Source organism: Grammomys surdaster, unplaced genomic scaffold (genome assembly GCF_004785775.1).
Source record: "Grammomys surdaster isolate TR1022 unplaced genomic scaffold, NIH_TR_1.0 371, whole genome shotgun sequence".
Classification (NCBI taxonomy): domain Eukaryota; kingdom Metazoa; phylum Chordata; class Mammalia; order Rodentia; family Muridae; genus Grammomys; species Grammomys surdaster.
In genome coordinates, this window is record NW_021604790.1 from 3,007,780 (window position 1) to 3,032,089 (window position 24,310).

General features: G+C 51.5%; 1 protein-coding gene across 1 annotated transcript; it reads right to left on the reverse strand.

The window, feature by feature from the left end:
* Nucleotides 1-5,890: 5,890 nt before the first annotated feature.
* C1ql1 (complement C1q like 1) lies at nt 5,891-13,054 on the reverse strand. Its single transcript, XM_028780682.1, has 2 exons — nt 12,458-13,054; nt 5,891-6,529 (listed from the first exon to the last, which is right to left on the reverse strand). Exons 1-2 carry the CDS (start codon nt 13,052-13,054, stop codon nt 6,350-6,352), a joined length of 777 nt encoding a protein of 258 aa, XP_028636515.1. The 3' UTR covers nt 5,891-6,349.
* Nucleotides 13,055-24,310: the final 11,256 nt, after the last annotated feature.

Genomic DNA, 24,310 nt, shown 5'->3' on the forward strand with positions numbered 1-24,310 from the left:
CACTTGGGAGGCAGAGGCAAGTGGATCTCTGTGAGTTCTCTGCCAGCCTGGTCTACAGAGGAAGTTCCAAGCCAGCTGGGGCTTCAGAATGCAACTCTGTCTCAAAACAAATAAGCAAACAAACAAACTTAAAAAAGAGCAGCCGCAAGTGTTACAGGCTGGGTACTCTGAAGAATAGGTTCAGGGAAACAGATCAGTGTGTCAAAAGTTCTGATTGATTGATTGATGATTGATTTCAGAGATAGTGCTTTTGGAGTTAACACCTGTAGATGAAAATGGTGGAGGATGGGGCCACGGGAGAAAGTGTGCTGAGATCTCGGAAGCTAGGATACTTCAACGAGGTCCTTTATAGGACAGGAAGCCTTGGCAGGGAGCCGAGTCCTTAAAGTCCAAAGCAAGCGAGCAGGCAAGGCACTCACATTGGCAGAGGTAAATCCCCCAGGAGAGGGATTTTTCAGGAAGCTGAATGCAGACTGTTGGCAGCACTCCCAGCAGTCAAGGGAACAGGTCCTTCAGCCCTGAAGGACACCTGGATAGTACCTCACAGTGCCCATCTGACCATCCCAGGGTGGGGTGGGGGAGGGGAGAGTTTAAGGAGGACCAGAGACGTTTAAAATATAGCTACCATTATGACAGAATGGTTTTTGGTTTTTGTTTTGGTTTTTGTTCAAGAGTGGGTTCTCTGTGTAGCCCTGACTGTCCTAGAACTCTGTAGACCAGGCTGGCCTTGAACTCACAGAGATCCGCCGGCCTTTGCCTCTGCCTTGGCTGGGATGAAAGGCATGGCCTACTACCATCCAATGGCACAATGGTTATGTGCCAGGCACAGTGTTCTGTTCTAAAGGAGACATTGTCCTCTTTGGAAGATCCTGAAGCTGAGCCTGGAGACAGGTGGCTGCTGGTGGGCTTCACGGAAGAGCTGGCGATGGTTCTGGGCTTTGAAGAGCAAGCAGGTATTCTGCAGGCAGCAGCAGTGGTCAAAGCCCTAGAAGACCGGCCTCTAGATATAGTCAATCAGTCATAGGGAAGTCTTTAGATCTCACGCCCTTGACAGTTTTCCTGTCCAGGTTGGAACTTCTTGCTAAGGAACCTAAGGGACTTCCACCTTGGGGACCTGGGAAGATTTGCCCTTCACAGCTAGAAGGAGACATTACAGAAAGGCATGCTAAATAACTTAGGGAAAGAATTGCTGCTCAGACTGGGAGGGAAGAAACACTTTTACACCCAAACTTCAATACGGCATCAACTCTGGGCACAGGGGCTCAGATTTTAGAGACCAAAATACTTTAAAAAAAGAAAACAACAACAATAAAAACAAAACAAACAAACAAACAAACAAAAAACAAGACCAAAGCAAGCCCCACATAGTATAATTGTCTCAGAGTAACCCCTGCTCACAGTTGGTGGAGGTTCCCCTGCCCTCAGATGCCACCATGCTGTAGGTGTCTATAGGGTCCCCATAGGTATTGTAAATCTCTAGAGCAATGGTTCTCAACCTTCCTTATGCTGCAATCTTTAATGTAGTTCCTCATGCTGTGGTGACCCCCCAACCATAAAATTATTATCATTCTACTTTATAACAGTAATTTGTCACTGTTATGAGTTGTAATGCAAATAGCTGTTTCCTAGTGGTCTTAGGGGACCCCTGTGAAAGGGGTCGCGACCCACAGGTTGAGAACCACTGTTGGGTTCTTGTCCAGCTCCTTGGCATTGAGCCTTGTGTGTAGGTAGGTGTTTGGTGCCATGCGCTGAAGTGAACAGAGGAAAACTAGACAAGAACAGATGGAGGCCTCTGGGTATCCTTGTACTTACCCCAAGTTGGAACCCACAGAGCAGGAGGGTGGAAGAGTCCAGAATGGAGACTAGAGACCACATTCTGAATACTTAGCTCTACCCCCTGGGTCCCCATACTGGATCCTCCCCTTAGAGTTCCACACCCAATTGGTCATTAGCAGGCCAGAAAACAACCCAGCTATCATCTTATAGGGGCAATCACATCAATCCCAGGCACTGGCAAACAGCTAATCACCTGGCATAGGAGACTTGGATTACAACATATACATTTTTTTCATAATTTGCAAAACAGACCTCATTTACTTCCTCACGACAGCTCTTTATGTAGATTTTGTTTTATCCAGCCCCATCTTGTAGATGAGGTGACAAAGGGTCCGAGAAATGAACTATCTTTTCCTAGAACATCTAACCCAGTCAGGACTTGAACCTGGGTCTTTTGTCTCCATTCCCCGTTTATCCACTAGGCTCTGTGACCTCTGGGTCTAGCCCTGCTTTGGACAACTTTTCTTTGGGCTTTTGTTTTCCCAGCTGTGGAATGGAAACCACCCATTCTGTTCTGATTCTCTGTTTCAGCAGGTAAGGCAGCTGGATGGCCTATGAAAACTGCCTGGGGCAAGAGAGTCCTCGGGTCTCTTTCCTCTTTCAGCCACTACGTGATATTTCTCAGTAACCCTTCCAGTCCTTTCCGGTCCCACACATGTATAGACTTCTCGCTTCCACTTTATTATCACCTCATTTGTAGAATTTTAAGGTTTGTTACCTGGGAGCTAGGAACTCACACCTCCAATTCTGTTTTTCATATATACCATCGTCACGTGTGAAAAAAGCCTTATTAGCAGCATCTAACCTGTCACAGCTTCATTTGGGGGTGGGGTGGGGCATCTAGATCAGGAAATGTAGAGGGCACCAGGGCAGGACAAACAGCATGGCTGGCTGCAGTGGGGGAGGCTCTGGACCCCTGGAATTTGCTCTCAGCCTTTGAGGGTCCTGGGGTTGTTGTCATGGTCGGCAGAACTCCAGCCAGGGTCAGAGTTGCTTTGAGTAGTTGGCCCCCGGAGACCCAGAGAAGGTCTGTAGCTCCTGCCTCCTCCCCAAACTCCTCCCATGCCTGCCCAGCTCCCCACCTCCTGGATGTTTGTCCAGGATTGATTGTCTGGGCAGCTCCCCCTCCGAGCAGTAAATGAAATATTGGTTACCAGGAGTGAGGCAGGAGCCAATTAACCCCTAGACCTCGACATGGCAGATGTGTTTGTAGGAAGCTGAAGCAGAGAGCTGAGTGCACCTGCCTGGCCTTCCTGCAAAGTCATCCAATTAGGGCAGCCCCCAGCAGTGGGCCTCACTGCTCCTTCTGGACCCCATAACCTCAGAAACCAGGGTGACACCAGCATCTATAGCTGGCTATTCCTGTGTGAGTGAACTCCGGGGATACCCCCCACCATCACTCCTGCCCTGACAGGGTCTTCTTCCTTAAGTAATCATGCATCTTTCTAAAGGGGCAGCAACCTGGGAGACTTCTTGCTTCCATTCCCTAGAGTGGACTCACATTCTGCCTGCCCAGCCTTCTTCTACTTCCCACCCAGCCACACCCCTGGGATATCTCTGTACCTGTAAAGCCCCCAACTGAGGAAGCTGAGGGGGAGACACTCTCTGCTCTTAGGGAGCTCCCCAGCTGCAACGGAGACAGTCTTGTCAACGATACCCCAGTTCACCAGCAGAAACTCTCTCCTCATCTCAGAAAGGCCTCCAGGAACAGAAGAGTAAACTTGTGCCTGCCCACTGAACTACTACACTGAGGGATCAAATTTCTGTTTGAAGCACATACAAAGCCCTTCATCAAGGAGCTAGATGACAGTTTGAAAAGAAAATACAGCCTTTGAGGTCCCCTTAGTCTGATGCAGGAGACACAAGCCTTGCTGTCAGAAAATGTCCCAGGCTGAATGGCGGAGGTACAGCTTTTGCCCCATCAGCTGTCTTTTGTCGGAGGGGGAAAAACTGCAGATTTTTGCCCTTAGAAAGCCACTGTTTGCTGGAAGAGACACCTTAGTAGATTCCCTTGTAGCTGGGATGCTGCCTAGGTGTCAAGCAGCCAGCACTGCAGGACATCCCTGGAGCTTTGCAAAGGTTAAAAAAAAAAAAAAAAACAAAACCCTCCCTGGCTTCGGTCCAGTCCCAGCTGTACCACAAATGCCCTGCCTTTAGGACCACAGGCAGGTCATGAGCTTCCTTCTGTGAGTCCTCAACAGCAAGAATGGAGATTTCAGTCCCATCTCTCAAAATGACATGAGGATTATCAAGTCACCAGAAAGGAAAGCACATCAGCCAGCTAGCCAGGCACTCACTGTAGACATGATTAGCATGCTTTTGGTTGTAACAGAGGTCTAGGGCCAGTCTCCATGGCCTCTCCGGTAGGGTAGAAACCCCCCAACGATGGTTCCTGTGTAATTCTGAGTCACTGTGCTTATTAAAGAATCGGAGGCAGCTGTGGACATCACTGGGGGACAGGAGGAGTGCCTTCTAATCTAATCACACTTCCCACGGGGACTCTAGTTCCATCCAGACCTGCCAGGGGTTTTATTGGGTTTGTGGGGACCCGCAGATTTCAATCTCCAGATCCCACAGGGAAGGAACAAGCATTAAACTAATTTTATTAAATGGCCCCAGCTGGCAGTGGGGGAAAATAGGGGAGAGAAGGAAAGATAAAAAGAGCCATTCAAGTCCGCCAGCACTGACAAGGGCCCATACATGGGGCCTGGCCAGGACGGGCAGCTCCCCCTCCTTCCTGTCTCCCCAGCTGAGCCAGACTGGGGAGCCAGATGGGACCTCTCCTCAATGTAGAGACTGCATTCCCCAGAAACCCCACCCCATGGCTGCAGCCCACGGCAGATGCTTATTAATGGGTCAGACCTCTGTGAGGCTGGCGTGAGGAGAGGGGGTGGGTGGGGCTGCCCCAGTGCCAGCCTCAGCTCTGCTTTAAAAGCTGCCAGTTTCTTATGAATATGGAGCACTGGATAAGAACACTGTCCTTGGCTCAAATATTGGCATTTGTCCATTCCTAGCCCCGTGGTCCTTGCCTCTCTGGGATTCAGTTTCTTTTTACCTAAAAGTGGATAAAAATAGCCAAGTATAATGCGCACCTGTAATCCCAACTGAGACACAGAAACAAGATCATGTGAGCTCAGGAGTTCAAGACCAACCTGGACAAGATGGCGAGCATGACACCATCTCAAAATAAGTCTATCATTAAGATGGACAAAACAGCATCTAAGGGGATGGAAGCACTGTCCATGAACCTATTTTGCACCTCACACATATCTGTGAGCACAGTTTTATAAGGTACCTACACAATGTCTGACACACTGTGGGTGCTTTCTAATTATCAGCTATAATTATTTCAAAATGCCCCATCTGTGTGTTCCAGCCTCTGGGTTCAGAAGGTTGGGAGAGGTGGTGGCAGGCCAAAGAGCTGCAGTGTGAATTGGATTCAAGTGCAACCACAGAACTTAGCTGCCCTGTCACTTTAACCTCCGTGGAAGAAAATCTACCCATTCACCTAACCCGGCTTGGGTGAGAGAGCACCTGCCAGCATCCTGCAGAGATGCATAATGGGAAGATGGTTGTCCTTTGAGTGTATACGTTATACCTCCTTCATCTTCCAGCCAGTAAGGTGGGTCTGCTTCCTCACATTTGACTGAGGAAAAAAAAAGAGGCAGGGAAGTAGTGACTGGACCAAGGTCAACCAGCTTTTAGTGCAAAGCTTGGGCCTTTCTGTAGCTTTCACCAGCCCAAGAGCGACTTGCTTAGAGCACTCAGTATCTCAGGAACATAGCCTTCCAGTTAAAGTTGCTTGTACCTTGTTCACAATGTTGGCAGTCAAAATGGCACTTAACCGCCATGAAAGATGCAACAGGATTGCTTCCCACTCCAGCGGCCCGCTTGGGCAGTGGTGAACATTAGACCTTTTGGCCCTTCCCGGAGCAGCTAAGACTTCTGCATCTGGTTGCTTCCAGAAACTTTTACCATATGCCTTGCCAGCCTAGAGGACAAGGTCCAGGGCGCCTCCTACAGATTTCCCCAGGGCACAGACTGAAATCCCCACGGGGTGAAATGTTTTTATTATAGCTTTGGTCAGACCGGGTGCAGCTGTTCCAGGGTTTTGTGGGTGCTGGGAAGCTATCCAACCCCTAACCCATTCTTCCCCAAGGCAGGGTCACCCTGCAGGAAGCAACCGCGCCAACTCCCCGCCCCCCAGACTGGGGTTGGCTGGCAGGAGGGGGTAGGCAGTAAACAGTCCTATTGTACACATGTACAGTGCAGGCTGGGACCAGGAAGGCAACCTGCCACCCGGGCCGGAACTGCGTGCGGGAAGAGGGGAGCTTTGTGTTCCACGGAGTAAAGACTGGGTGGTTGGACGCGGGCTAGGGGGCTATTCAGCCTGGGAGGGTCGGCAGCCTGGGCCAGGCAATTTGAAAATGAGTAGGGAATGGGTTCTTGTTTGCCTCTCCCGAGAGGGGAGCCCAGGGATGAAGAGCCACGGATGGAAAGGGGTACGGAGGTCTCAATCCGAGTAGATGATGAAGCCAGAGAAAGTGCTGTATTTGTTGCTGTTGCCCCCGTGCGCTTTGCCTCCATCCAGCTTGATGAAGACCTCATCACCTGCGTCCAGATGCAGGATCACGCTGTTGCTGGCATAGTCGTAGTTCTGGTCTGCATCCTGGGCAATGGCACTGGCCCGCACCTAAGGGGATAGGGTCGGGGGTGGGGTGGAGGTGGGGATAGGGATGGGGAGTGGGGCAGTGTGAGAGGGGAAGGAGGTGAGGCAGCCACATGGTGAGGATCTGGAGGCCCTCGCACCTAGCTTTCCAGCCATTCAGGACCTTGACTTGCTTTTCCCTGTCTTTCCACCCTACCCCTTTGTAGTTATGGATAACATTCATAGAGGAGCCCTGGATTCTAGGGCGGGGCACATCTGGGCCGGCATTGGAAGTGCAGATGGAATGATACTCTGTAACTCCTGCAGGTCTTACCATCTGCCTGCTGCCCACCTCAGTGCCTTCATGGTGGCCCAGCTTGGCAGTCCTTCCGAGCATAGAGAGCTACATTGTATTACCAGAGATGCAAGATCTTCCCCTCTCCCCTTAGCATCCATTCCCTCTTGCTTCAACAGAGACAGCCTTTTCATGTCTGTCACACCCACCAGCTCTCATGTCAATGGATGAACAAAGGATACAGCTTGGCCATCAGACTGCTAGGAAGAAGCTTTCCCAGAACCAGGGTCTTTGGTCTTATCTAAGTTCATTCCAGAGTCTCTCTCACTGGAGCACTGAGACTTAAGGCCTCGTAATGCTTTCCCCACCTGGACTTAGATTGACCTCATTGTTCAAGGCCTCTGGGAGTTATAGCTATGTCCCTGTGACTATTGCCCTGGCCAAAGGACTTCCAGCCCTTTCTGTCTCATCACAGAAGAGCAGAGAGGATGGAGATGGGAAGAAAGGAACTGGGATCTTCCACCTTCTGTGGTCTTGAAGGGGGAGATAAGGACAGGAGGAAAAGGGTCAAGGAAGTACTAGCATTGGGATTTGAAGGTTTCATTGAATTTGGAGGCCCTGACTAGTTTTAAGACATTGGTGGGGTGGGGGGTGGGGAGAAGGTGTTGGTAGTAGAATTATCTGTGGACATTTCTGAAGCAACAAGAGAAGTAAGCTTTAGGATCTAAGGTCTCCCTGAGTGAAAGGATAAGGAACAGAAGAGGGACTGGAGAGTTGGCTCAATGGTTAAGACCACTGGCTATTCTTCCAAAGGACCCAGGTTCAATTCCCAGCATTTACATAACAGTTCACAACTGTCTGAAACACCAGCTCCAGGGAATCATAGCCTTCTTCTAGCCTCTGTAAGGAACCAGGCACACACGTGATGCACAAACATACGTACATGCAGGAAGAACACCCATACACATAAAATAATAGATTTTTTTAAAATTAAAAAAAAAAAAAAAGGAGAGGGAGAAAAGCCATCCCTGGATTGTGGCTTGCAGTGGGGAAGGCCAGGGCTCTCAGGCCGGCTTTTACAGTTCCCCCCTATCCCACTGTTTCTCTGAAGGCAGCTCCTGTAGCCCTCAAACAGAAGACTAATGTCTAGGCTGAACCCAAATCACAGCTGGCGAGGAGGGAAAGAGGAGAGAGGCGGGAAGCGTAACTGTGGATCAGTCTGGCTAAAACAGCTGACTCAGCAGCACAGCTACACCAAAGCGGGCCCAACACATGTGAATGCAGCCCTCCCAACGCCCAATGTCCTTCCAGCCCCATCCCTTTTCTTAACCTCTTCCCACCCTGGACTGGAACCGTGTGGATTATAACCGGGAAACATCTCCTTAAAAAGTCAGGAGAAACGGTTGATAAGATAGTAGGACAGAACCGACTCCTTCAAGCTGTCTTTGAATCTCCACACCAAGAAATGTTATGTCTCCTCACAATAAATATATACGCTAACATTTTAAAGGTGGGTCTGGCAGTAGAGGCGCACACCTTTAATTCCTGCCCTCGGGAGGCAGAGGCAGGTGGATCGTTGTGGGTTCTAGGCCAGACTGGTCTACAGAGTGAGCATAGACATACGTCAGCCAAAGATACACAGAAAAACCCCGTCTCAGAAAAAAATAAATAAACAAGGTGAGCGGAAATAAGGCAGAGGGATTCTGTTTATCTAAACCTCAGTGTGTCCTACCTAATCACTGCCACCTTTATGAAAGCCTTAGGATGGTAAAGAAAAAAAAATAAGTCTTGGTAGGGCTTTAAACCAACAGAGAGGAGCTGAAAGCTAGCAGCTAACTTCTGTATTGTTCCCTGGGCCCCAATCCTGGTAGTATTTATTATTACACGTGCACTTCATTATCTTTGCTAATAAATTAGCACTAATAACAATTATTTTTATTACCCAGATTAACTTAGCCTTAACTCATTAAAACACTGTGCATTTTAATAGCCAAATCCATGAGGACACAGTCATCCGTCAACAGGAATCTCCTGGTGATGTGACAGGCATCAGAACTATTATGTTCATGTTTATTATTTATTCATCACCATGATTGTTGCTGTAATTATCCTAATTATCCATGGAAGCAGCAAGAATTTATGCCCTTCCATCCTTAGACAGTAGGGGATCCTGAAATGGAACCCAGGGGTCCCGATTCCCTACCCAAGATTTGAAGCAGTTACATCCAGCTCCTCTTGGGAGCCCTAAGGGAGGATGGAGGAATCGAGGTTGCCATGGAAGCCAGAAAGCAGCCTGTGCCTCTTGTCAGGAGGGACTGCCAAGACGGGAAACTGAGGCAGTGGTTTGACCAGGGGAACCGAGCTGCCAGGGTATAACTGGGAAAAGTGCTCCTGTCCCCAGTCCATGCTGGGGTCTTGGGTATGCAAGGATGGCTCCCAGAGGTTGCCAGCCTGGTTCATAGAGGACTGTCGGCTCATAGGTTTGCTTGGTCTCCTCTATGCCAGGTACTGGGCTCTGTGCTGAGAATGGTCCCAGAACCTAGAGAGAATAGGTATGTCTCTTTCCACCCTCCACACGAGAAGCTGGTCCTCAGTGGGTTTCTCTCTGTGTAACAGTGTCGGCTGTCCTGAAACCCATTTTGTAGACCAAGCTGGCCTTGAACTCACCAAGATCTTCCTGCCTCTGCCTGCGGAGGGCTGGAATTAAAGGTGTGTGCCACCACCTGTCCCTCAGTAGGTCTTTTTTTTTCTTTTCTTTTTAACAGCACAGTCTTCAGTTTATGTATGTGTCAGCCTTCGTCCTCCAAGCCCTAACCCCCCTGTAATACTCACCTCTCCATACCTCTCTCCCCGGAGAAAAAGCATACAGATCACTCGCACGTGCTCATACGGCCTCTGCCTGCAGCCATGTTTATCAATTTGTGTCCACCCTGGCCTGTCTCAACCACAGACATGGAGGTAGTTGGGGCAACGCAGCTGCCCGTGACCTGGAACCCTTTCCCCAGGCTCCTCCCTAAGCACTAGTACCAACCATCAGATTGGGAGCATTGACTCAAAGCTACCCCTGTGGATGTGCACTGGGCTTTACACAGCGGCCTTTGGGCACTAGGCATGTGGCTGACAATCCCCTTCTCTACTCATCTTGCCCAGGGAAGGACCAAAGCACAGACTGGAAACCTCTTTGTGCCGGGCAGTGGTGGCGCACGCCTTTAATCCCAGCACTTGGGAGGCAGAGGCAGGCAGATTTCTGAGTTCGAGGCCAGCCTGGTCTACAGAGTGAGTTCCAGGACAGCCAGGACTACACAGAGAAACCCTGTCTCGAAAAAAAAAAACAAAAAAAAAACCAAAAAACAAAAACAAACAAACAAACAAACAAAACCTCTTTGCAAGCAGGAAAGTAGGAACTCAAAACACATGGTGGTCTCTGCTCCTGAAGGTATGCAAAGTGGAAGTGTCCTCCGTCTGCCTCCATGAACTCTGCAGCCTGGCCATTCTTTCCTGTCTAGTTAAATGTCCTCAGACCTCAGAGCCAGCCTTCTCCTACATGTGGCCTTCTTCTTCCTCCTTAGTGGTCTCTCCTAACCCGGTGAACAGAGTCAACATTCCTTCCTTTCTGCCAAGCGGTTCTGAGCTAGGGTAGGACGGACCCACCAAATCACTCTCTCAGATAACACATTTAGAACATTTAGAGACAGGAGTTGCCAGGTACATCCCCAGCCCACCTTTAATGCAGTGTGTATTGAGTGTGTTAGTGTATGTCCACTGCTACTGTGCCCACTACATAAGACATAAAGTCCTAGAAAGGAAATGGACTTGGTGAGATTCAGCCAGCCTCTTGGACAATCTGGATGAAGTCACAAAAGACTGCAGACTCCATTGTTTTTCTTGGTTGTTTTTGTTGTTGTCATTTGGGGGGGGGGCATCTTGAGTACCTGTTAATGTGCTAAGTCTTTGAAACCCTAAAATATCCATCCAGTAAGCTTCTGGTAGCTTGTGGTCCTCTCAGCTTGTAAGCTCTCCTCCATCAGGCTATGACAGACTGCTGGGGTTGGGGGTGGGGGAGAAGAGGTTGGGGATGTTTCACCTCCAAAGGACTAAAGCAAGGGGCCCCACTGCAAGCACCTGCTATCTTGGGAGCCTCCTCATGCCCTATCACTGGAGCCCTGCTGTGACCCCCTGTGGTGGCACAGAGTCTAAGGGCCTAGTGACCTCTTAATTCCAGCAAACCCCTAGTCCCTGAAGCCTCCACTTTGGGCTAGTTTAAACTTTCTTTGCAGAGGGAAGACAGTCCATCAATGAAGGTGACATTGCTGCATGCCTTATTGGTGATTAATAAGGGGACTTGTGGGGCTGTCTGCACGAGCCTTTGCTAGATGCTGGAGCTGGAGCCTTCCCATTTGGTCAGGAACCAAGGACAAAGAGGAGAGACACCAGAAGCCTGATAGACACAAATGAGAGAGAGACACAGCAAATAGAGAAGGGGGGGTGGGGTGGACCCAGAGAAGAAAGACAGAGATGAATGGCAGATTCCGGTAAGAAATGGTCAAAAGACAGAGAAAGAAGAGGCAGACACTATAGTGGGGATTGGGAAGAGCAGGCAGAAGAAAAAAGAGGACACACTTCCACACCAATAGCCTTTCTGCCCATTCTCCTATCCCCAAACTTTGCAGATACCAAAGCAGGGTAGTGCTGCAGTGGGAGGGGTTCCGAGAAGATCTGAAGTCTCAATTGTACGGCATTCCTTCCAACTTCCACTAGCCTACCCTAAGTTTTGACCCTGGCCTTGCCTTAAAAAAAAGTCAGTCTGACCACGCCCCCGGGGTGGGGTCCATGTAAGCCAGAGGTGAGAGCAGGGAGCAAGGAACAGAGGGTGGGTGGTTCCAAGGACAACGCTGTGCATCCGTGTCTCAGACCCTGTCTCAGACTCGTGCACTCTAGCTCCCTATCTTCTAAGGATACTGGAGGAGCTGTACCTGGAGACTTTAAGGAGGGGAGTTTCCATCACTCCGCCCCGCCTCTGGAGGAAACTTTTCCCCGGAGGCGCAGGATAGCTCTGATAGTCTGGGAAAAGGTGGCGCATTCCAGGGGGCTGGCAAAGGATGTTAGAACAGCTCGATGGTCCCTTCTTAGGGCCGGGGATGTACTGCAGCTAAGGCTATCGGGCGCCGAACTCCCTCTGCCTTTGTGGGCAAAACATTTCCTGCAGCCCTCCCTCTCCTCCTGAGCGCACAGCCACTCGTCTTAGCGCCCTCCGGCGCGGAGACTGCTTCTCCTTATCCGTGCCCTAGAGCTTGCTGTTCCCTTAAAGCCAGTCGGCGTCAGCTTGAATCTTCGCTCTCAAGAGAAATCAGCCTGAATCAGCCTCCCAAGGGCCAAATCCCTAAGGACGGGTCCGCGAGCCCTAGAGCCCTGTGATCTGACTAGTTGGATTTATCTTTACGCATTTCCACTCCGCGGGTGCCCTGTAGCCTTTCCCTTAGAGCTCAAGCCCAAGGGCTGAAGACTCAGGGGTGCCCGCTAATTACAACCATTCTTCACGAGATAGTTAAGGGGGCCGCTTTAGGGTCTCCACCTACGCCTGCCTAGTGTGCCTGTCGGCTCTGATCCAATACGCATTCTCCTGGGGGCTCCCTGGGTGCCCTGCCCCCAGGTCAGCCCCATGCCCCCTCATGGCCCACCTGGCCGTTCTTGCAGAGGTCTGCCCACATACTGGTGCCGTCGCCGCCGCGCATGAGGACGTGGTAGGTGAAAAAGTAGGTGCCAGGAATGTTGCATGTAAACTTGCCGCTGGCCGCATCGTAGTTGTTGCCTAGGTTGGTGACCACGTCGTCAAACTTGAGCACCTCGTAACCCTCATGAGGGTTCTTGAGGCCCGCGTAGAAGGCCACGCGTGGCACCGTGGTATAGGTGGCCGTGCTGATGGCGCCGCTGCCTCCCGAACCCGGCAGGCCAGGAGGTCCAGGCTTGCCTGGTTCACCCTTCTCCCCGGGAGGCCCCACAGGACCTGGAGGGCCCCGGTCTCCTGGAGGTCCCGGGGGGCCCGGCTTGCCCGTGCGGCCCGGCTTCCCCTGGGGGCCCTGCACCAGCGTGGAGGGCGGGGGCGCACCGCTCTGTTCGCTCAGAGCGTCGCCGCCGTCGGACCGCGCGCCGGCTCCGGGGCCCCGCGCGGGATAGGGGTCGCACACCATGCGGCAGGTGCCCAGCATCTCATAGTGGCCGTCCGGGCCGCCCGAGCTCACCAGCACCGGGATGAGCACCACCAGCACGAGCAGCATCACCACGCCCGCGGCGGCTGCCAGCAGCGTCTTCCGGCCCGCGCGGAGCCTGGGGAGAGCCGGGCCACCCGGCCGCGCCGTCGGGGCAATGATGCCGGCGGGTAAGGGGCGCGGGCGCGACGCCCGCGCTCAAGGGCGGTCCGGTGGGGCTGCGGGCATGGGGCCGGGGCCCGGGCGCCGCGCTGCGCTGCTTGCGCTGCGGAGCCCAGCAGCCGGCTCCGGCCTCGTGCTTCCCTCCCGCTGCGCTGCCCAACTGAACGCCGCGGCCGCCGCCGCCTCCCGCCTTGCGCCTAGCTCCTCCCGCCTTCCCTGGCCGGGGCCACCGCCTCCTCCGTCGGGCCCCGCCCACCCGCTCCGCGGGGCTCGGAGAGGGCGAGGGGTGGGGCTGCGGGCGGGACAGGCGCCTAATTGGGCCGCGGAAAACCTCGAGGCGGGAGGGGCAGGGAGGGGCGGGGCCTATGAGACTCTGGTGGGCACCACAGAGGGAGCTGGAGACTGAGGCTGGGAAATGGGGAAGGGGCTAGAGTCAGGAATGAATAGGACCGACCGACCAAAGAGCGAACGGAAGGAAGAGGCACAGGGAGAGGCAGAGAGCTCAGCATGGCATCAGGATAAATGTCCCGAGGGTCAGTCCCGAGGAAAACCGTGACAGAGGGTCAAAGGACCACCACCTGCGGGAGGACGAAAGATACAACATTGCCCCTATCGCAGGGGACAAAGAGATGTTGCGGGGGGGGGGGTGGTTACAGAGTGAGGAGCAAGAGAGTAGGACAAAAAAGAGGGACAGGATGCGGGCTAAAGCCTGGAAGGAAGACTAGGGAGGGGCGTTCCATAGGCATCCGGGCCTAGCATCCAGATAGCCCGCCTGGATCCTTTGCTTTTAGGGTGCCCGGAGGGAATCTCTGAATTCTAATAGCAGCCTGGCTTTTTATCTGATTCTAACTATATCAGGGGCATCCTCTCCCAGGTGGCAACGAGTCTTCAGCCCCTTCTTTTCCACTGCCCCGGGGAGATATCTTCTAGGCTGCCTCTACCTGTGGCCTCTTCCCTGAGGCTTTCTCTGTCTGATCTCAGCTACTAGCTAGACAAGGGAGAAATAAGGACCCTGAGAAAACGAGGAATCCCTCCCAGGCCACCTCTTAATGTAAACCAGTCCTGGGCAGTGTTGTATTTTCTAGCTTCCAAACCGGGGGGGGGGGTAATCTCTAGCCCTTTAGGGGACCCCCTAACTCTTACCCCATCAGGTTCGTATGAGGCTCTCCCTCTAGTGCAGGAAAGTGTTTAGGCTGCATAAACTGAAATGTGTCTGCTTCCACCAAAATATTTGTCATATTATGTGAGTCCCAGCTTAGGCTGTGTTCCGCCTTCACCCTCCTGTATCCGAGGAGGAGGGCTATGTCTTTCCGAGGCCTCTGGTCACGATCAACAATGACACTCCAGTCTCATTCTTTTTGCCTGCAAGACTCCTCCCAGTTCACTCTCCCACCGCCAGCCTCCCACTGTCCACTTGATTCTCTGACTATTCCTACCTAAGACTGAGACTAAGGGACGCCAGAATAACCACTGGTAGCAGTGGGGGTGGGCGGGACGCTGCCCGAGAGGACCTTCCACATACTAACCCGGACCGGCATGACGTCCATCACCAAGGAGGAGGGAGCTAAAACAAACTGCGTTGGATGCTTTGTATGTATGGTCACCTTTGATCTTCACATCAATCTAGATGTGAAGCCCACCATTATTCTTGTTTTACAGATGGAGAGGAGAGGCTCGGCGAACTTAAGAGATTTGCCCCAAGTCACGAAAGTAAGATACGGTGGAGATGGGATTCAAGCCTGCAGCCTTGCTCCTTGCTGTTTCAATCTCAACGCGACAGGGACTCTGAGGCCTATTTATTATCGAAAGTGCAAGGTGTTGCGAGCATGCCTTAGGGCCGCTACACTTCTCCAGGCAGACTCGGGCCGGGCAGCCCTCAGCTTTCAGCTGTCAGCGGCCTCCTGGTCCCTCGGGACAGTTTCTTAGGCATGATTCCCTTTAGAAGGACCGGGCTAGTAAGTGACCCGAGGGGCGCTTGCACAGTCATGAGTATGATCTATCCAGATCCCCAAACCTCCAAGACGCGCCCTCGAGCCCCTCGTCCCCTAGGCTGCTAGCGTTCGTTGGCTGCCCGAAGCCGTGACTTGGCGGGCGGGGAACAATCCACCAGTCTTCGGCCGCAGAGGAGGGGGCCGAAGGCTGCCACCGCCCCCCCTCCCCCGCCCCGTGCTCGCCCGGGCGTCCGAGAGGCGCGCTCGGCTCCGCACCGCGATCCGCCCCCCGCTCCGAAAGCGCGCCCGCTCCCCTGGCGCGGTGTGGCGTCTCTGTCAGCCCAGCCGGATTCTCCCCGCTTCGCTGGAGTGGAAAATAACGGCTTCAAACTTTGCAGAAAGGAGCTGGTGCCAGCACTTTAATTAACAGCCATCTTGGCCTGTGGGCCTGAGCCACCGCCTCCTCCTCTGGGCTCCTCCTCTGGGCTCTCCCGGCCCCGCCCAGGTCCCTTAGGAGACTATCTCTACCCCTGGCCCTCAGCAGCCCTTTACCAGAGAGATCGGGTCTGACCGATTGAGAAGATGCTGTACTGACTGACGGTTTCTCTCCATTTTAATTCGTACAAAAAAAAAAAAAGAAAGAAAGAAAAAAAACTGCGCCAAGCTTTCTTCGTTCTCAAAAGCCGGATCCAAGATTCTGGAATTAAAGAACTAGGTGCCAATCCCACCTGGTGATTTTTAGATCAATGGCCTCGCCTCCATAACTCCAGTACCCTCCTCCGGAAGAAGGGTAGTTATGGGGTATTAAATGAGATGTATGTATGTAGAATGTCAGGCCTTAGTTGCTAACACAGTTGTGTCACCTCAAGCTTAAGGAAGTCCTCTCGCCATCCACCCTTGGCTTAAATTATGCTGTATTTTCCCCTGAAGACTGTTGTATTTAGACCAGGGGAAGAGGACAGAGGACAGAGGTGTACGCTTCTAGCTTTAGAGAATCATCTGAGAAAGTAATGGCGTCTGGAGTTCTGGCTCTCCAGTACTCCTGTGCCTGTCAGTTTCCCCTCTCTAAGGTTTGCGATGGGTGTGTCGCAGGCACTCTTGTGCTCATGTGTGTGCATGACGTGTTCATGTGGGTATACATGCAATGGCGCATATGTGGATGTCAGAGAACGACTTTGTGGGGTTGGATTTTTTTTTCCACCTCTACATGGGTTCTCTATGTACATGGTACATAGTGCCAGGCTCTAACTCAGGATGCCAGGCTTCCAAGGCAAATGCCTTTACTTAGCAGTCTTGATGGCCCCCTTTCTTTCCTTCTTTCTTTCTGTCTTTCTTTCTTCCTTCCTCCTTCCTTTCTTCCTTTCTTTCTTTCTTTCTTCTTTCCTTCCTTGCTTTCCTCCTTCCCTTTCCTTCTCCCTCCCCCATCCCTCCCGCCCTTCCTTCCTTCCTTCCTTTCTTCCTCCCTCCCTCCTCTCTCTCTCTCTCTCTCTCTCTCTCTCTCTGTCTCTCTCTCTCTCTTTCTCTTTCCTTCCTTTTTTCTTCCTTGAGACTGGCTCTTGCTGTGTAACCCAGGATGGCCTTAAACTCAGTCTTCCTGCCTAGAACCTTTGATTGAATGGGATCATTGCTAGAACAACCCCTGGCTCCAGATTGTTTTTTTTGATTTTTGAGTCAGGGTTTCTCTGTGTAGCCCTGGCTGTCCTGGAACTTGCTCTATAGACCAGGCTGGCCTCCAACACAGAGATCTGCTTGCCTCTGCCTCCCAAGTACTGGGATTAAAGTGCATCACCACAGCTAATACTAGGTGCTTAGTTGTTTAAGAAGGCCCTGAAGTAAGGCCTCTGCCAGAAGGGCAGGCAGCACCCGGCCATAGCTGGCCATTCTGCAGTAGTTGAAGGGGAAACTCTAGCTTTGATTTCTCTTTTCATGGTGGTCCTCAGCACTGGGTGGATTGCTCAGGGAGAGCACAGGGAAAAGGGTACAGGGTTCCTAACTTAGGTATGTATGACTGCATGTGGGAAACCACGTAGCTGTTTCCCTGGTGTTTGGAGGTGCTCTGAATGAACGTGAGTGGGTGTGAATGTGTAAGAGACTGTGCTAGCGGTGTCTGGGGTGTGAGCGAGAGAGCTGAACCTTGAGTCAGCAGCTGACAAACCTGCATTCAGCTGTTTCTGCTTTGGCTGGAGACACCTAGCTGGGTACTACAAGATGGTAATGGTGATCTGCTCATGAAAACAGCCCGGGGGTGGGAGAGCACTGGCACGAGACACAGACAGTAAGAAATCATAAATTGCAGCTAATGTGGGGTTTTATCCACTTACTGAATGCCAGAACTCACTCCAAGCACTTTATATGGATTCCTTTCTTTAAAATTAACAATTGATTATCATGGATGTAAAGTTATATGTCTTCTTTATTATGTTGTGTGTGTGTATTTTGCCTGCATGTATGTCTGTGCACCACATATGTTCCTGTTGCCTGTGGAGGCCAGGAGAGGGTGTCAGATCCCTTAGAACTAGAGTTACAGATGTTTGTGACCAGCTACTTTGTGGATGCTGGAAACTGAACCCAGGTCCTCTGGAAGGGCAGCCAGTGCTCGTAAATGCTGAACCATCTCTCTAGCCCTTAATGTTATTAAATATCTTTATTTTTGAGATAAGTTCTTTCTATGTAGCACCAGCTGTCCTGGAATTTGATATGTAGACCAGGCTGGCCTTGAACTCATAGAGATCCACCAGCTTCTGCTTTTTGTTTTGTTTTGTTTTGTTTTGTTTTGTTTTGTTTCAAGACAGGGTTTCTCTGTGTAGCTCTGGCTGTCCTGGAACTCACTCTGTAGACCAGGCTGGTCTCGAACTCAGAAATCCGCCTGCCTCTGCCTCCCAAGTGCTGAGATTAAAGGCATGCGCCACCACCGCCCAGCTAGCTTCTGCCTTCTAAGTGCAGGAATTAAAAGTGTACACCACCATGCCTTGCTATTATATGTCTCTGTAATAGAAACCTCTAGGCAGATATTGCTGTTTGCCCTGTTTTATGGCTAAGGAGTCCAGATTCCAGTAGAGGTCTGTACTAGCAAGGAGATGCACAGATTGGCCAGCCCACGGGGCTCTAGGGAAGCATTACAGAGGAGTCATCTTTTATTTTATTTGATCTTTTCGCACCTGTCCGTCTACCCATTCATCTTTCTTCCATCCATTCTGTAGAACAATCTTAACTGACTAGGGGTCCAATTTATTACCACGGGACATAATGACGAACAAGAAAAGGCTTCCGACCTAATGTAGTTTACGGCGTATCACTGGACTGCGGACTGTTAAACAAGCAGCGCCTATTAAGCCTGACAGGCATGCTGCCTGGGAATGGTGAGAACGTGTGCCAACCACAAAGGATTCTTCTGGAGGCAGAAAAGAAGGGAAACTTCCTGACCCAGGTGTTATTTAAATTACGCCTTGAAAAGAGGAGTCTGAGAGATGCAGGGGATGGTTGTCAGAGGTGTTAAGGAGAGGGATAGAAAAGCTGTACAGCCAGAGGTACAGAGAGCTGTAGAGACCCAGCTTGGCTACCAGTGGGTATAGTGTGTTTAGGAAACTTTTTTCTTTTATTTTTCTTTTCTTTTCTTTCTTTCTTTCTTTCTTTCTTTCTTTCTTTCTTTCTTCCTTCCTTCCTTCCTTCCTTCCTTCCTTCCTTCCTTCCTTCCTTCCTTCCTTTCTTCCTTTCTTTCTTTCTTTCTTTCTTTCTTTCTTTCTTTCTTTCTTTTTGACAAGGTATTTCTATCTAGCCCTGGCTATCCTGGAATTTGCTCTGTAGACCAGGCTGGCTTCAAATTCAGAGCTCTGCCTGCTTCTGCCTCCCTGAAGGCGTGTACCACTTTGCTCAGCTAGTACTTACATTTATTTCTTTGGGCTGAGCAATTGTCCAGGAAAATTCTGGAAGGCTGTGTGGCTCACAGTAAGGATATATCCCCAGTGGTATCTATTAAAATATTTCCATTCTCACCATGACATTTTAATTTAGACATCTCCAGAGCTTTCATGAAAGGCTTTTCATAATTTGAGACTCCTCCCCCTTGGAGAAGAATGACATTGGGCCAGAAAGCACTGGAGAATAGAATTTGAGTTGTGATTTGTGGGGGAAGGGTGCATACCTCAGTAGGCTGTTCCAGACTGGCTCTCAGAACTCTATCCTGACACATCTCAGAAGTTGGGAAGAAGACCTCCTGCAGGTCCCAGTCTCCAGCCCTATCTCCCAAGGAGGACAGAGGGATCCAGGAATAAAAAACAAAGTTTCCAGGTTACTCACTGGCAGGTTTTCCTACACTTTCTGTCATGAGAGGACCCTGGACCTCATGCCTGGGCTGGGGTAGGGGTGGGGAAGTTCCCCAGAGACCTGCCCAGCCCCGTGTACCCTGCTCACCCATGCGGAGCAGTAGCTGTCTATCCCCATCCCAGATTCAACTCCTGGGAGGCAGCTCTAAAGAGACCCTGGCTGAGGGTGGAGAGAGCTGAGGGGAGGGGCATCTCTCTGAGCCCCAGTCTGCATTTCCCAGCTGCATGTATAAGTGATGAGCCTCTGCAGGCGGACAGGAACCAATATAATAGCGGGTGCGTGGGGTCAGCTGGAGAGACAGATATCGGGGACGAAGGAGTGACAGGCAGTGCAATTATGCTGAGCTTCCTGCAAAGGCGACTGCAAAGACCCGTCTGGCCAGTATGAGCTGCAGACTCCCCTTAGGTTCCCCCTCCACAGGCCTCTATTCTTCCAGCCTCACCAGAAAAGAGGGAGAAGGCAGGAGAGCGAAGAAACTGGGACTTCTGAGCAACTCAAGAAGGGCTTCAGAGGATTCTGGGTCTAAGGATGGGAGGCTCGGGTAGAAGGCTTTTTTCTTATTCCCAAGAAGGATGACTAAAGACGAAGGATGACTTTCTCTGGCCTGCTGGGCAAGCCCTCTACCATTGAGCTCTATTCCTGATGTTATACCCTCAGCCCACTTTTTTGATTTTTATCTTGGGACAGGATCTTGCTAAAATTGCCCAGGCTAACCTTGAACTTACTAGTCTCCTCAGCAGTTGGGACCATAAGCCTGTGTGTTATCAAGCCCAACTCAAAAGCACCTCTCTTTTTAGGAAAACCCTCCCTGCTTGCCAACAGGCACAGACCTTAGGATCTACAAGTCTTAGAGGCCTTTCCATTCACAGACAGGGAAACTGAGTCCCAGGGAGGAAGGGTTGGTTTGTCCAAGGTTGCAGGGTCAGTCCGAGGAAGAACAATGGTAAGTCCCTGACACACTTTCCAAGATGTCACCAGTAAGAGGCTCAAGAAGAGAAGAGGCAGATAGAACACCCGTGAGTGGTCCACACAGACCCTCTGAGAGTGGTAGTGGAGGGTGGGTTTCAGGGTGGCAGCTGGGTGAGAGGCCTGGACCGATGGATGTAGTAGTATCTTTGGAGATCCCAAGTCAAACAAAGTTGGAGGCAGCATGGTCCTCCTGTTTGCTGTGTTCAGAACGGGTCTCATCTCGTTTTGAAGAGGGGGATATGAGGACCATGGAAATGAATAGTCTCAGACGGCAAAGCTGGCAGACAAGCGGAGCTGAGCAATGGGCACACAGTACATGTTCATCAAATGGAGCCCTAAACAGGGATGTCTTCGTGGACATGAAGTCTGCGTGGTGCTGTGAGCCCTGCATTCAGAATAGACTTGACTTGAATCTTGTGTGATGCTCTGTTGTCGCCACCCTGAAATCCCTGCCAGTTTTTGAACCAACACGATGTTTTCATTTCCCACTCGGCTCTGCAAAGAGTCTGGCTGGTCCTTCCCCTAAAGTAGAAATATAGTTTCATCTTGGAGAGACTATACTGTTCCCTCCCTGCTCCAACACCACCCCAATATGCCAAAGTGGAGGGGGACACAGACCTAAGAAAAACCAGTATTTAGTGAGCTTCCTGGGGACTCCGCCCTACCATGGCTGACCATGTATATATTGGAAGAATTGACACAATGTCCTGTCAGCTTCAAGCTCATTGCATTGTGACTGCCAGTGTTCCACCCCTAGCCCAAGGCCAGGGATATACATGAAATGGGGGCACTGGACATTAGACTCCTGGTCCCAGCTGGAATTTTCTGTCCTTTGGGGAAATGAGATATAACCCCTCTGCTTTCTCCTCCCTTGGCCTCCTGCTGGGATGGAAGGAGTTGGTGTGTGTGTATGGTGGGGTGCTGGGAGATTAATTAGCAGCCATGCCAGGCAGCAGGCAGCGGGGTCCAAAGTAGGCTGACTTTCCCCGCTGCAGATCCATGCTCTCTGGGAGAGGCACTAGCCGGCTGCTTTGGGCTCTGGCTCAGCTATTTTAGGAATAGTCTTAACCCTTCCAGAACCGCTGCCATTGCCAGATCTCTCTTCCAGAACACAGGCCAGCTCCAGATTTTCCCTCCTTTCTGTCCCTCCACCCACAGCCTCTGCTCTTCCTCCCTACAAGTTGAGAAGGGTCAGGGTTGAGTTTTACCAAAGAAAACTCCTGGCTCCCGAATCCTGTTCTCTGCACTTTACCTATCCGAAGTTCTGGACTACAGAGAGTGATCTCTTTGAGAATTTTCTCAGCTCTTCTCATCTTACTAGCTGGGAACCAAATTCTGGTCCTGTTAGAGCAGGAAATGAGCCCCCTTCTCATCTTAAAAAATGAGGAATGGTTAGACCTGTATGTCAGAGAGTAAGATGAGAAGCCCCTGGGCCCTCTGTACCCTCTGGCAGAGCACAGCCCCTGTCTGCTTATAGAGGTCCAGTTGGGTGACTCATACAAGCAGCCAGGAACCCTCAGAGTCACCATGTCCTCCCGTGCCTACTTTTAAATTTTTCCTTTCACTACAGGGCCTTGAAAACACTTAAGAAGTACAGGCATTACCTGGGCAAGGCCAAAGGGGAGAGGGGCTCACCAGTCAGGAGTATGAAATCATAGACAGCCTATATTGGATCCATACTGGATTTGTTTGAACCGGATGGCCTGGATCATTTGAGAACTGAGATATCAGATCTTGAGCAGATGCCTTCTGCCTCTAAGAAGTGGAGTCTGCTGTTCAGCACTTGTGGGAACATGGGGGATGCAAGCTGGGTGTGGTGACCATGTCTTTGTTCCCAACACTGATGAGGCAGAGGCAGGCAGGTTTCTGGGAGTTGGAGGCTAGCCCAGTTTACATAACAAATTCTAGCTCAGGCAGAAAAAAGTAATGGGGATGCCAGGTATGGACACAAGCACAGCTATGATTGATGGACTTGGGAGGCAGAGGCCCAGAGGATCGTAGGTTAGAGACCAACCTCAGCTATGTAGCACATTCAAAGCAGCCGGACCGCTCCTATGATGCGCCAGGGCCTGGGGTGTGTCCGGCACTGTGCTAACTAGGCATAGACATGGAGAATTAGTGTTCTTTCTCTGTCTGGGAAAAGGTTCTCACCTCTCCAGTTCACCATGATTCCTGAGCACCTACCGTCGTAGTGTATGCAAGCTTGGGTTTGTAGGTCCTCCTCCTTCACTCACTTCCAGCCCAGCAATAGAAGTGATAGAGCTGGTTGGAATAGAAAGTAAGACCAGCTGAAATGCTCTAACCTGAAGAGAGGCGCTCCGAGCTGCATGTCCAGCGGCCTCCTCTAATCCAGACCATGCCTGGACAGTGTCCTGCAAGGACCTCTTGGGTGGGTGGGTGGGGTTGTGTTATCTAAGATGTCAGAAGACCCTTTCCTATATCCCAATTGAGAGACATGGGTAGGTGCAGGGGCTATAAAGCCCCTGTTAGATAGGAGTGGGGCAGGCTTCCTGATTCAGAGCTGTGGCTGATATTTCTAGATCTGCAGGGGCACTCGGGCTAAGCTTTACAAAGTTAGAAGCTGAACTCTGGAGTCCTGAACACCTGTCTCTCCACAGCAGCCGAACCCTCCCTCCTGTGGTCCTCGCTTGCCAGATCCCCCCCACCCGCTTCCAGCCTGGGAGCCCCAGCTGGCACAGGATGTCTTGCTCCTCAGCAGCTGGGATTTGTAAATATTTATAGGAACACGAACAGATCAGTGGCTGACAGGCCCAGGGAGCAGGCAGGGGCTCTGCCTGCAGCTCGGCAGCTTCCTTACTCTCTGGCCTGATTTGAGAGAGTCCAGGATGACAAAGCGGGTGGTCAGGAAGGGTGTGGGGCTGGCTGGTTCTACGTCTAGAGATGCCAGCCGACAGGGTGCATCTTCCCATCTGTCCGGAGCTAGGTTTCCACACTTAGAGTCATCCCTATCCTCTGTCCCCACCCACCCCACCCGAGGGCTCACGAGGCCAAGGCCACACTCACGCCCAACTCACACGTAAAGACTTTCACTTATACTCTTGTGTGTGCTTGTTCACGGTAACTCCCATGTCTCCACAGATGCTCTCAGGCTTGTGTCTTTGCACACACACCAGCTCACAGTCACCTATGGGGTCGGGGGACTCAAGTTCCAGTCACTTCTTATGGTTTTAATAGAGGTTCCTGGAGGTGTGTGTGTGTGTATGTGTGTGTGTGTGTGTATGTGTGTGTGTGCTTGCGCGCGTGACATGCAGGCGTATGGTGTGTAGTTAATGAGTAAGGAGAAAAGGACCAAGGACCATTTTGAGTTGAGGTCAGTCTGGAATGGAAGGAAGAAACAAAAAGCAAGGCAAAGAAATGGAGACTGCCAAGGGCTGAAGCAGAGGAGGCAGGAACCAGGGACTGAGCCCCCTCCCCTCCCCTCCCCTCCCCACATGAGAATCTGTCACATTGCTGCTCCAGTGGCCTGTAAGACCAGCACAGCCCCAGCTGGAGCCTCTCCCCTCTGGATCTTGTCAGTGTGGCTTTGCTTTGCTGCTTGGGCAGCCGGGAGTGGTGACAAGCAGGGAGACAGCGCCCAGGGCGTCTGACTGTGCCACTCCAGCTTGACTGCCAGCTCACCCATCAGTGCCCATCTTGTCACCGAAAGGGACCCAGATGAGACTAGAGATCAGCACCGTCCTTACCTTGAAGGGATGTGTCAGGAAGAAAGCAAGAGAGTCCCACTCCCCAAAAGACAGACAGTGTTAATCAGACCTTGCCCAGGAACCTGGACTCCCAAGTGGGGTTTGGGGAGCATGGAGCATCTATCTGTGTCCAGGACTCCAGAACCCATGAGGCAGGACATACATAAGGAAGGGAGCACAACAGGCCTTTAGTGGGAGGTGGGAAGGAAGCCACTGTGAGGAGGAGCCTGACATGT

What these genes read in the sequence shown, in the direction of transcription:
- C1ql1 (XM_028780682.1), bottom strand. Translation starts at nt 13,054, where the DNA reads ATGCTGCTCGTGCTGGTGGTGCTCATCCCGGTGCTGGTGAGCTCGGGC. An exon ending in ACCTCTGCAAGAACGGCCAG is followed by an intron (nt 6,530 to 12,457) that starts GTGGGCCATGAG and finishes CTATCCCCTTAG; the next exon opens with GTGCGGGCCAGTGCCATTGC.